The sequence below is a fragment of the Boleophthalmus pectinirostris genome, unplaced genomic scaffold, assembly GCF_026225935.1.
Source record: "Boleophthalmus pectinirostris isolate CB_2022bp ecotype Guang Dong unplaced genomic scaffold, ASM2622593v1 HiC_scaffold_1, whole genome shotgun sequence".
Classification (NCBI taxonomy): Eukaryota; Metazoa; Chordata; class Actinopteri; order Gobiiformes; family Gobiidae; genus Boleophthalmus; species Boleophthalmus pectinirostris.
Window position 1 is genome coordinate 17,650,357 of NW_026570970.1, and position 14,417 is coordinate 17,664,773.

At 37.6% G+C, this 14,417-nt stretch overlaps 1 protein-coding gene across 1 annotated transcript in view; it reads left to right on the top strand.

The window, feature by feature from the left end:
- gpc6b (glypican 6b) overlaps positions 1 to 14,417 on the top strand; it is a 113,189-nt gene that overhangs the window by 38,993 nt on the left and 59,779 nt on the right. Inside the window, exon 3 of the mRNA XM_020939120.2 lies at positions 7,689 to 8,080. Coding sequence (XP_020794779.1) covers positions 7,689 to 8,080 — 392 coding nt within the window. The remainder of the gene's footprint in view (positions 1 to 7,688; positions 8,081 to 14,417) is intronic.

The following is a 14,417-nucleotide window of genomic DNA, read 5'->3' on the forward strand; positions in this document are numbered from 1 at the left end:
GCATACTGGGGACTTTTAGGAGACTGTAACATACAGGTATCAATGGATCTTTGAAATATAATCTTAGTAATACATTTAAGGAGAGACCACAAAGGCAAAGCTAAAGTTGTTTGTGTTTTTGTCAGTTAGCATACAAGTTTCCATGTGGAAACAACAAAATTGCAGCAATAATGTTATATGGGCCATTGTAACTTCAAAGGCCGTTATCTCAAAATGCATCATCCCCCCATAGGGACACAATGATCACCTTTTAAAGTAGCACCTACCTCCACCAACCTTTACAATCCTGTATTTAACAAGATTTTGAGAAAATGTACTGAAGGATTTTGCCAAGTCTGATTTATTCAAGTTTTAACTGTGAAATGCAAATGTTCAGTCAGAGCCAGTTTACACAAATACTAAATAAGAAATCTAAAATCTAATATCTAATGTGACTAACTGAAGAAGAATGGTACATTTTGGCAGTTTTCACACATAAAATGCAAATTTTAACCAAAAACATTACATGATGAAAACTTGTAATAAATTTTTTCTTTACATTTATGGAAGTAAACTACAGAAGAAGTTTCAAATTGATATCTTTAAATTTAAGATTTTTCCTACTCTCCAGCAGTGTCTGGCCTTAAAAATGCATCAAGGATTTCTATCCTATTTTCAGTTGCAGCTCGTCAGTTCACTCCAGTGTGCTGTGCTTAAAAAGTGATTTTGAAATGTTCTTAAATAAATGATAAATTAATCATTGTTTTGTTGTGCATCTAAGTGACTTCTCTGTGTGTATTAAGCTGTGTTCAGACCGCGGCATAAAAAAATGCGCTGGACACCTCTAGTTAGACGCCTTTGCATTTGAGTTCAGACACCCCCGATGTGCGTCTTGGACACCGTGGACGAACGTGAGAAAAATACTTGACACGCGTCCAGGGCGCCCGCAGCGGTCTGCGACTGCCTTGCTTTCCTGGTGGACAGAGTGGCTTTAGTGTATTTATTACATAAAACCCACCAGTGGAGGCGATCGGCTCGGCTGCTATGGTGTATATGTATTTATACTTTGCTGATGACATGGCGTAGATTTCTTGTTATGGTGTTTGTGGCTCCTGGGTCTTTCTCTTTCTTCTTCTTCTTATAATGACGTCCCTGTTTGGTTGATGTGGCACGTCTGACGCCAAAAGTTCAGCTTTTTCATCTTCTGGGGTCCAGGGCGTTGACGCCTGAACATATTTGTTTCCGGTGTGAAGCTTATATAAAACAATAGTGGGAAAAGGAGACATAAGATGTGAGCCTGTCATGTTCCCCCATTGGCCCAGCCCTCTGTGGACACACACTTCCTGTTAGAACAATCAATGAGGCGAGCTGCTGATGGACACACAGAGTTTGAAGTGGTCCTCTGCAATGAATGCTATGAGTGTACAGGCTGGAGCCAGGCAGTGTGTTACCACATGTACCACACACTGCACACACTGTGCAATCAGATATCAGAGCCATTTTTGAACAAAGACACAATTTTAGAAATGAAAATCCTCTACTGTTTACAAAAAAATGCCCAGTGTATCTCACTGGATGTTTTTTTTTAATAAACATTGATGTCGATCAGCTGACCCAGCCCTGTTTGTACAACTTAAGTTTACAATTGTCCTGGCGTGACTCGTTCTTTTTGGTTGCCTACAATAACATAATTTAAGGCCTCTGCTATTTTCTCAAACAGGTTTATCATCCAATCCAAAAGATAATTAAACTCTGCGAAAAAGACTCGCTGTGTCTTAACATGTAGCGAACTTTTAATAAGAGCCACTCCAGGTTTCCACGTCCTTCTAAGTTACAGCTGTTCACAGTTCACAGGACCTCAGTAATTAATTCTGCCTTGCCAACTTCCATTTGGGTCCTTGCTGTTGATGTCATTCCAGTCACATCTCCGCACCTCGGCTGGTGTTTAAGGTCAGCTCAGGTTCACAGCACAGTCTGCACTAACCATGCTCCAGCCCTGTTTGAGACCACTCCAGATGCCTTCACTTGTATAGAGTTTCAAATATAATCTCTCTTTACAAAGTATATTCTACTTAAAAATTTTCTATTAAGAGTACTGAACAAATCTGCATTTCACCATTTTCAGCACTGTGGACATTTTTGAAGTACCTTGATACCTTGTGATACCTTGATTTTACTCAGTTCGGTTCAGTAAAAAAACAAACAGGCGGCATATTGATCTGTCAATTGAATTATATTCAAGTTGTAATACAAATTTCAGTAGTTGGGTCCCTTAACGACGTCTGCGTTAGAATTAGTGGTTTATATTCAGCTGATAACTTTAAATCAAATCAAACTTTATTTATAAAGTGCTTTTCATACAAAAATCGAACTCAAATTTCTTAACAGTCATTAAAAACAGCCCCACATTCCCATTACACCTTGCCTCCACAATTGCATGACTCTTACTATAAATTTCTAAAATGTCAAATTTGAAATACCAATTTTGGTACCATAGTGATTAATTAATGTCTCAATTAAAATGTCCTCTTTTAGGCAATAGACTGTTATTTTGAGCACATAATATGGTAGTACCGTTAATATTTCTGTGGTCAAGTCTCTTCCAGGAAAGGTCCAGGTCTGTCCTGTTAATGATATTCTTTTTTAGTATCGTTACTTGTTGAAATGAGCATCTGGTTTCACGACTAGTTTCTGTGTCTGTCTCTGAGCATTCGCACTTCTGACAAATCTACAATATAAGTGTAATGTTCAACAAATGGATTTTGTCTAGATGCTATAAGTCTATTGCAAGTAGTACTAATAACTTGGCGGAGATCCAGTGCTAAGGGCTTGTCAAGTCTCTGGTCGCATCAATAATGAATTCCACTGTCTTCATTCAGGTATCCTCCGAAGGTGTTTCAAGTACAGTGAATGTACTCACACAGTAGACAGCTCCCATTCTAAATGTAAAGCACGCAGTCTGCCTTTTTCCCATCAGTGTGCTCAATGATTTAAAATAGGAGCTTGGCATTCTGAGACATGTGAAGGAGAGAGACTACTGACACGTGTGACACCTACAGAGCATCCATCAGTGCCTGTTCTGTGAGCACGTACAGCTGTACAGCCTCAAAAACACACCATTTGTTTTTTTATCACCAGCATGTGTGGTAACCTCAGCACACAAAGAGGGCTACTACCTACTTCCATCTATCATTAAAGTCTGTGCAAGTTAGACTAATGTAATTTAAGGCTGAACGATTTGGGAAAACTGACAAGCGATTCAATTTGCGATTTATGTTTTAATAATAGGATTCTCTTCAGAGTTCTTATTTTACACGCATCCAGAAGAAGACTGAAATATGAACTGACTCATTCATGAATTTCAAAACATGTTTATACAGATCTAAACTGCAGGGTTTGTAGTTTTTATACAGAATGAAACATACAGATTTTGCTGTTTGTGAAGGAAATCATGGCACTTAAAGGTCATGTATTATGCCTGGAATTGTGTTTTGTTTCATTCACATGTTTGAGTAGCCCATTATTATCAGTCTTTCTGCACCTCCAAAGCTCAAAATGCTGTTGCACCTTGTGATGTCATCAAGTAGTAGTTTTCTAATTAATAGCTCCTTTTACCTTTTGGCACTTCCAGGACTGAAATTATCCAACTTATTCTAATGCTGAATTTGTGTTAAATGTGTGAATGAATCAAAACACAACTCCATGTACGTTTGCAAGGAGGAAATTATTACGTAAATCAGAAAACAGCGTCATATGGGATCATTTAATAAAAAAATTACAGTCTTAGAGATTTGCTTGCTACGTCCACGCAAATTTCAATTTCGATTTGACAGCGATTAATCTTGCAGCCCTAGTGGAATAGCTCCTTCCTGCATTATTACTTTAGCTCTTAAGCCCTCATAGACATTCAATCGGACAGACGTCTTAATTAGTAATTCTATTAAATATTTATACCAGCTCCCTCAATTATTCCCACTGTCAAATATTTCACTAAATATTCCCTTCCACTGTGTCTTGGAGCCTGGTGTTGGAGTAATTACTGCACTCATAAGTAGTCATGGTCTTTTCTCTGTTTAATTAATTTAATGAACCATGTTTTAATAAGTGTCAAATACATATACATTAACAACTGATTGCTTTTCCACTTATGCTGTTAATTAATTCTATTTTAATTGAAACAGTGAGCAATTAAATAAAAAACACTGGAATTGATTTAAAAAATAGATCATTGTCAAATTGAAAAACGAATGGAAACAAAAAAAAATGGTCATTTAAACACATCAAATTATCATTGCAATTAAAGGCTGACATCAGTGTCATGTTGAGAAATGTATAAACATGAAATGATAAATGACAAATACAAGAGTGTATCAAATATTTAAAGTTAAAATTAGTCACACATGAATTATATTACATCGCATGAATGCCATATCAAAATAAAAATGTACCTGCTATTTATGTATGCATTATTTGACTTAATGTACATTGCATTCATGTTTTACAATTTGATTAAGTCAACATTTCAGATGATGGACAGCTCTAGGGGAGATTTGCTGTTTTTGAATGAAATGTCCAAAGAAAGAAATCTCCAAATGTAGAAACTTATCATTATTTGTTAGGAATTGGGTCCAAAAATGAAGTCTTTTCAACTGACAACAATCCCGATTTTAGCGTTGAAAAATGATACCCCTTTCTGAGGCTATTGTAAACAAAAATAATTATACTTTTGTCTATTTATATTGACAGAGAAGATTTTAAACTTTATCAAAAAATCTGCACTCTGACAGTTTAATAGCAAATTACATCATCGAATTCTGACAGCTCAATTTTAAACTCTAGTTAATTTAGTATTGGGTAAAAAATCCACAGTTTCTCAGTCCTTTATGTAGATTTTTCTCCTTTTTTTTGTGTGTAAGCAGCCTGTTTGTTTTTGATGCCTCTCTCTGATTGGCTAATCTGCCTGTCAGTCACTCCCTCTGAAATCAGGGAGACAGGATACAGCTCCAGATTCACTCGTCTTTGTAAAATTATTTCAAAGCGTGTGGTTCTGTCTGGCCAGGTAATGATGTTACATGAATGCAAGCTATTGAAATGATCAGAAGAAGAAAAAAATGTAATCATACAAAAGTGTCTTTAATGTGACCTAATGGGACTCCTCTCTCCTGAGCCCTGTCTACTGCCAGTACCGCCATTTGACGTATACTACACTATATATGGTACTTCATTGTCTGACAGTAATGCAATATTCAGTGTGTGAGTCATAATTACCTCATAGTTTTGGCCCTAATGTGGGCTGCTTATTTATTCATTGATTTAGTACTTTTAAGTTGATGTCAGTGCATTAGTGGAATCATTGTAGTACATTGGACTCACTTCAAAGATGATATCATGATCCATTCTACTTCTACACACCAACAATTGATAGAAAAAAAATTAATGAATGATAAATGATACTAATAGCACGTAGTCTGACACTGTTTAATTTATTTGGCAAGGGAACATTGCAGTCTGAGATACAGTAAGTAGGATGGAGCATCGAGCTGTTCTTCTGAAAATTGAGCATATAAATAAATAGAAACATAAATATTGTCTGAACATATAATAATCATAATTTTTGTAATATTGCATCTGAAGCTAAATATACTCCTATAAGACTGCCACTATGAATTCCAATAGCGCAAAAATGAAGTCAAAGGATCTGATATGTCAAGCTGTCATGTTTACCGTTCCTTCTCACAACAACAAGTTTGAGTTAAACTTAGCACCTCTGAAATGTAGCATAACATTCTCCATCTGTTGTGGCAGAAGTGTCATCCCAACTTTGCAAAGCTCCAGCTCTACCCCTAAAGAATATGTAGTAGTGCTTGGTATTTTCAGCTTGAATGTATTTCTGTGTAACTTCATAGATGTTGGCGGTCAGGTACCAGATCAGACATTTGCCATTTTGTTTCCCTTTCTGTCATCTGTAATTTCACCTGCGCTAATGACCACTTAGAATCCATTACATTCGTTGCGTGCCATTCTCATAAGTGGCTTTAATGTGCACAGCTCTGAGCACGCTGTGATGGATCTTTTACCGGAGACGAGGCGGTGGCGTATCACGTGACCCTCGCGCAAATGGCTCCCCTTGACGCAGCTAAAACTGGGCATGCAGCCTATTAAGTCTATAATGTCTTGGGCAGTGTTAACAATATGTGCCCGAGGGACTGGAGACCTCGCCACTAGCTATGACGTTCAAGGTATTAATAGCTGACATGCTGTTACAACCTCAAAGCTCATTATTTTTAATTATTGCCACTTTTCAAGTCTCTTATGAGTATGGCTTTGCCTCTGTGGTCACTGTTCTTTCAATTAGTGGGCTCTGACTTATCACATAATCATCCCATAATCTTTGGTACCCTTCAGAAACTCCACAGATAGTCCCGAACTATTACACTTTATTCTTGGATGTGCAGGTTTTTTGAAAGGCTATTTAATTTTAATATTGGTCCTTGAGAGATCGGGCTATCATTATGGATAGCAGATGGTGTGATATGCAGTATTATCTTCTGCAAATTTATGGTGAGTCACAGGGGTCACCAAGCAAATGAAACTTGCCTAAAGTGGATATGCAAAACAGCTGGAAACTTGGCAAACAAAGTCTGTCATAATGAATCTTTATTATGCACACAGTGAAAGACAATGCATTACAAACTGAATGCTTGATGCCTTTAAGGAAAGCTAGGAGTTATATTAGAGCCAAAATCCTGAAATTATTTAAAGGGATGCCTCACGTTGCAGAATTTCAGTCACTTGTTGAATGCTTTTTACACCATCAGTCATCATAATCATTAGCTCGTTCGGAGCTGGAGGAAAACTTTTATAAATGAGTTAAACGGCTCAGATGATGCTGTTTTCTGATCTATGTTATAATGTTGTTTCCTTGTCACAAACATACCTGGAGTTGTGTTTTGTCACATGTTTAACACGCATACCCTGTATATTAACGCTGAGTTCTTCTCTCAAATGAAAAACACTCTGTTCCACCTTGTGATGTCATGTGGTAATGGAATTTCTCTATTTAACAAAAGGTAAAAGATAATAAAGGATTACTCAAACATATATGAATGAAACAAAACTCAACTCCAGGTATGTTTCTGAGGAGGTAGCCACATTCTAACATGGCTTAAAACTCAAACAAATACATTTTGCGTAATATAGGATATTTTGTTTAACATTACTGTACTTTATGTTCTCCATTCTCATTTGGGATTATGAGGGGTATATATATCACATACTGTTTGATATATTCTATAAATCTATACATTTCAAAATTATAGAAGATTAGGACAATTGCCATAGTGATTAACAATTGAAATCTGTATATTTTGAAAGGTAAAAAGTCCTCAAACTGTTGCGTATAACACAAAGCTGAAACCCAGACCATCTTCACTGCATAAACTGCTCGCAATAATTTCATCGCGTTCCAAAAAAAGATATATTGTTCATTTCCATCTGCTGTGTACACAATAATCAAGATATTAAAATCTGGTACTGCCAAATTGACTTTCTTTTCTACCTAGATCTTGTTTGTCTTTTGCACAATCGCAGCAAACACACTGCATTCCCATTTTAATCATCACATTTGGGATCATGCTTAGAATTGTGAGCTACAATGCAAATAGCGCAGTTCATTTCTCTCACTGTTTATTCTCCTCTTCTCCCAACAGAGTTCTTCTTGGAGCTGCTGGAGAACACGGAGCGCTCCCTCAATGAGATGTTTGTCAAGACCTACGGCAAGCCTTACATGCAGAACTCAGAGGTGTTTGAGAACCTTTTCGCTGAATTGAAGCGATATTACACCGGGGGGAATGTAAACCTGGAGGAGATGCTTAATGACTTCTGGTCCCGACTGCTGGAGCGCATGTTCACTCTGCTCAACTCACAGTATGTCATCACGGAGGACTATCTGGAGTGTATCAGCAAGTACACGGACGAGCTCAAACCCTTTGGAGACGTGCCCAGGAAGCTGAAGGCTCAGGTTACGCGCGCATTCATCGCCGCACGCACATTTGTTCAGGGGCTCTCTGTGGGGCGAGAGGTGGCACAGAGAGTGGCCAAGGTAATTTGTACAACACTACTGCCAAATATAGGGAATACCACTTGTTAGGCTTTCATTTTTTATAGTAGTACCTATTGGTAGTTTTCAGATTCTAAAATGTGATACTTCCATACTTCCAAACAGGGGGTAAGGGCCTGTTTTTCCTGTTGATTACATTGATCTTTACTAGAGCCCGACCGATATAGATTTTGCTGTGGCCGATATGAAACCGATATAATGCAAGTTGGCGCTGCCGATAGCCGATATAATCGCCGATATATTTAGTGATGTAAAAATTCACTGTAAATGTTGAATTGTTTAAAAAACTTAGGTTTGGCTTTGTTGGATTTTAAATTGGGTTTAATTAGGCAACATTTATTGTTATTCTGCCTCTTTACATCATATTTACAGACAGTAGGTTGGCTTAATGGCATTTTTGCATCACATTCTAGACACTAGTGATGGGTTTTCCAGTTCTTTTTAGAGAACCGGCTCTTTTGGCTTGACTCACTAAAAGCTGCTGGTTCTTTTGGCTCCCAAGCGGCTCTTCAGGACTGAATCAGGCCTGAACCAGGTCTAAACCAGGACTGAAAAAGGACTAAAACAGATCTAGACCACGTGTAAAACAGGACTAAACCAAAACTGAACCAGTCAGGACTAGGTCTGTATCTCGTGCCCAAGATTAGTCCTGGTTTATTTATTTTATGCTAAACTACAGCCAAATATGCATGTTTTTTTTATCCTATGTACACGCAAATTTCTCAAAGTTTCACTTTTCGCCGCTGCCGCTGTCAAACTACCACGAGTCTGCATGTAGCGTAAAGAGAAAAAAAGTGAGAGAAAGAGAAAGCACGACTCCCAATAAGGATCAGGCTCCCGTCGTTCGCTTCAAAGAGCCGGCTCTAAAAGCCATTTCGTCCGCGACCGACCCATCACTAGTAAAGAAGCTAGCGCTATTAGCCTTTAGCCGTAAATGCTGCGCGCCGCGGTAATTAATTATATGCGCAAATTTCATCATTCACACGTCTATTCACAGCTCATTTACATATCAATGCAGGTCCAGTAACAAATATACGGCCAATGTAGTCAATTTACAATCGGCCAATAGAAAACAGCCTGTTTATGTGCGGGAGCTACAGCAGCTAACCGCTAACAAATGACCAAAACTAGCTTCAAAGTCGACATATTTCCAACACTCACCACTCATACAGGCTCCTCCCACATCACAAATCTGCACTAATAAATGTCCTTTTAATCCAGACTCAAACCGATTGTCCGTAAAAATAATATAATCTCAGTGTTTGGATCTGTGTCTGCAGGTGTAAACAAACACACGTGAGTGACGCGACTCGGGGGGGGTGTTCAGGGACAGTACGTGACTCTGGGGGTGTGTTCAGAGACAGTACGGACTCACACACAGACAAATGACTCCGCAGATAAATACTGATGTGGAGCCACATATTAGGACATTTATCTGTCTGTAAATTGGATTAAATGAACAGAATGTAGAGAGTCTAAGATTTTTAACGACGTATCACATGCCCACGTGAAATATCGGCCCCTATCAGCAAGCATATCGGCTGATAGCCGATATGGCTCCAGTTGCCCATATCGGCCGATAATATCGGCCAACCGATATATCGGTCGGGCTCTAATCTTTACCATGAAATATCCAAAAGGTGAATTCACAAATGTTAATCCTGGTATTTTCAAATATTAACTAAACCCAAGAACTCATTGAATTACAACATAATTTTTCAGTATTAATGTATTCATTTATCTGTATTCATAAATATTGACCTATAGAAAGCTGTGATGTCAACTGAAATCCAGCTATTAGGCCTGTCACGGTAATTACTATTTTATAGTTTTTAGGGGTCGATAGATATCATAGGCACTTTTTCTTTGTAGTCGTGGGGGACCTTTTATATTTTTTTCATACTACAATTCGATTTGAGTTGTAGAGGGTTGAATATGTAACTTATTATAAAGACAGAATTAATGGTTTTCTTCTGCTGTTTATATATAATTATACATTTAGAATAGTTAAAAACATATAAACACACACAAAAAACATGCTGTTCCACCTTGTGGTGTTCTGTGATAATAATACAGGAAGTGCTCCACTGTGTTTTTAAACTCCATACACCTTCACTAGAATCATTTGGGTAATTTCAGCCCTGGAATTGCCAAACTCTACTGAACTAAAAGTAAAAGGAACTGTTAACTTGAAAACTACCACTTGATTGCATCACAAGGTGGAACAGAGCATTTTGAGCTTTGGAAATGTAGACAGACTAATAGGGATGTAACAATAACTGAAATATGGTGATATCGTATTGTCAAATTTTTCACACTAATATCGTGGACCATCACAATATATTGAATTACAAGTCTCTGTTAAAATTAAGAGTTACGGTGCAGCAATAGTTAAAAAAAAAGACAGAGGGAACTGTATAGACCATGATCCTTTGCTCCATTTTAGTGCAGACTACAAGAAGAAATAACAGTTGTAAGCATTTTTAAGTCTTATTTCTTTGAATTTAGTCTTGTCAAGGCATTTTAAGAGGAAAATTAGCATTTTAACAGTTTTGTTAGCCTTCACAAAATACTGCAGTAAATATTGTACCGTGAGATGTGTATTGTGAAAATATTGCACAGAGAGATTTGGCCATTGTTACATCTCTAATCGTGAGCCTCCCCACCATATTGTGAGCTTTCACACAATATCGCAATAAATATTGTACCGTGAGGTTCATACCATGACAATATTGTATGGTGAGACTTGGATATCGTCACACCCCTACACACTAATAATAAAGGAACATGTGTAAATGAAACAAAACATAACTCTGGGTTGATGAGGTAACAACATAACATGGCTTAAAGCTCACAAGAGTCAAACAGGACGTCTAAAGCTACTATCGGTAAGTTTGATAGATTTTTTTTTTTTTTAACCAGTAGATGACAGATGTGAAACCTGCCCACTCTCCCCTCGCCTGGCCCCTGGCTCACCTGTGGTCTCTGGTCTTCTGTCAGGGCTAAGCTATCACACTATCAGACTGCAGTAAAATAGCATCTGTGGTGGTACATGAGAATACAACAGGACCAGGTTGAACAGAAAACCACAGATTGTAGCTTTAAATTACTTTGCTTTGCTTTGCCTTTTGTCTTTACTTTCATATTCATATAACATACATGAACATTCGCACAGACAGTGGCTCTCTATTTTCTGCTTTACTCGAGGAAAAACTAAAACTAAAACACAACACTACCCACGCCAGTCCATCTTTCCCACATACCTGAATAATAACAAATAATGATTAACCAGATAAATTGACATCCCAAATCCTGGAAAAACAAATACAGTAATGATAGTAAGCTAAACACTAAAGTAAAGATCAAAACTAGTTCTTTTCATGTTTATATTCATACCAAAAATTATTTCAGTAGCAAGCATTTCAAATCTACCCTCCATGAACTGGTTTTCCAAGATAGAAGCAGATCAACAAACTATTTCTTACGATGTTTTCTTAATCATGTTCAGCTTGCTCAAGGTCTATTCAGTGTTTTATTTTTACTATTTTATCTCCTCACTGCTTTTTTCTGTCTCTTGGTGCAAGTGTATGAACTCAAGGTCTTTTCTCAGCATAGAGCTAAAATGATTATAGATGACTTAGGATAAAAAAGTACTTTCTACATCACAGGTTATTGCTCTACCGCCTAATATTTGTTCACCCACTCAAGAAAGGCCATTAATCACATTGAACTGGCTCAGATGTATAGACTTTGATAGTATACGATCTTGGTGCAGTATTTTACAGTGCACTTGAGCCTATGAAGTTTTGTAGACTGCAGAAAGGCTTGTATTTAAGAGACAGTAGCTCCGGGTTATCCATGCTTTTAGTGGAGGCGATAAGCTTCAAATCCCTGTAGTCACCAGAGCTCCTTTGTGCTATTACCACATTGCTATCAGTAAGATTGGATTATCTGCCCTATTATAAATATTTATGGAGCCAGTGCACTGTACACAACAACAAGCAAATGAAAGCACAATAAAAGCAGCCATACAGTAAGTCTAAAATAATATAAAGAAATAAAACCAGGAGTATTTCTGTATTCACCTTTTAATTTTTCAGATTACACTATATGCTCGTCTCCATAAATATGTTATTGCCTGGAATATTCCACAGTATGCTATTATACATATTGATCTTGCATTAAAGCTGTGTAACTTTTCTGGTGGAGGTCCGTCACCTGCTTCTCTTCATGGAGATATTGCGTGGAATTTTCCACAGTGCACTTATTTATCTTCAGGGAGATAGCAGGTGACACCACAGGGCCAAGTTACACTTCAGATCTGAGAAGAGGCGAGCCCACTCACAGTAAGAATGCAAGTTTTATTGAGTAAATGCAGAATGGATGGATGTCTAATGCCATACCGGGACAGTTCAGACGAAACAATAACATCTTCATAGAGACAAGCAGGTGTCTTCTACCTAAAAAGTCATACAGTGCACCCTTAACTTAATTAAATTATAGGTGTTTTTTTCTTACTGTGAGGTGTAGGGTCACCTCTAATAAGTTGCAAAGCCGTACATTCCAGGAAAACATTCTTCTCCATGTGGTGTACCCTCCACCTTAAAACCTTAAACACATTTCACCCAGTGGTGGAGTTAGCAATTTGGGGGCTCTAGGTGAACTTGAGTTTGGGGCCCTCATGCACAGGTTTTTTTTGTTTTTGTTTTTAGTTTAGTTTTATGTATATATATTTATTGTCTATTTTTCCCCATTGTTCTTGAGTCATGCACATTTATTTATTTGAATTATGGTGGATTGGAAACTTGTCTTATTAGTTAAGTCACCTATAAGATAACCAGAACTGGAAGTAGTTTTATTTTTTTGCTAATACAATAAAATTTTTGTTTACATCCATTACATTATTATCATTTTTCTTATGATTATTGTTTAAAAGTAAACTACTCTCATTTAATGTCATATTGAGAGAAAATCAAATTGCTCTGAGGTCTCGGCCATTAGTGGCACTGAGGGCAATTGGTTGGGGGCCCTAAGCAGCCGCCTACTTTTGCCTAATGGTCGCGCCACCTCTGATCAGTAAAACTTGCTAAATATTACAGTAACATCTTTCTTTACCATCTTACATGCAGGGTCTAGTAAGGATGCTTGCTCAAGAGAGGGAAAGTAGTGTTAGCAGGTTTATAAGTTAGACATTTTTTCCTGGCTTAATTGTTCTCGCACAGTCAGTTAATTAATTTGCATCAGTAGCTTTCATGTAGCCTCAAAACACACAGAATTGGAAATGCTCCCTCCTGCATGTAGACCTGCTCAAATATAGAATTAGACCTAATCAAGTGATGCAACTTTCACTTCGACCCACTTCAGTCCTCTTCGTGATCTTGTACTTGTTGAACTTGTTGCGTCCTATCTCATGCAGGGTGGGTCATTTATAGTCTGGCATAGAGGATGTGTTGTTAGTATGTGTTTACTGAGTTACACGGTGCATTGCTTACAAGCCAGCGTGTCCCAGTGCAACCCTTTGACATTTCAGCAGGACCCCAGATTCAGGTCATGTGTCTGGGACTGCAGGCCTTTGATCCCCCCCTGGACCTGTAAATTCATCTCAGAGGGGAGTGGGTGTAAGCATGAGATCAACCAATGTGTTTTTTTTTTCATAATAATTGTTTAGAATACAGTGCTCTGCTAACTGCTTTGGGCTGATATGTAACACCAATTTTGATTATTTTCCCCAAATTATGTCATTTCAATTTAATATGAACTCACCCACAGCCCCTTTTTTACCACAAACCTTTAAGACATCTGTGGAGTCATGTTTTGTGCTTTGTGTGTATTTTTTAGGTAGCAGATTAACCAAAGCAAAATATCGGCCAGTGCTGGAGATTTAAAGGCCCTATATTACACAAAATTGACTCTTTTGAGCTTTAAACCATGTTATAATTTTGTTAGCTCCTCAAAAAATACCTGGAATACTGTTTTGTTTCATTCACACATGTTTGCGCAATCCTCTATTATTAGTCTGTCTGCAATAGGAATGTAACGATATTCAAATCTCTCAATATGATATTAGCACAATATTCATCTCACGGTACGATATTTATTGCGATATTTTGGAGAGGCTAATGTAATTGTCGATAGGACACGTTTCTGCTTTTAAAATACCTTGACAGGATTTCGGTGTGAATTATTTCCATCATAATCCCAAGAATTCAAGTAAAAAACATATATCTTCATGTTGTCTGCACTGAAATGAATCATGGGATATGTAGTTCCCTGTGTTCATAAGCTGCTGCTACTGTAAAACCATGCATTTAATCAAAGG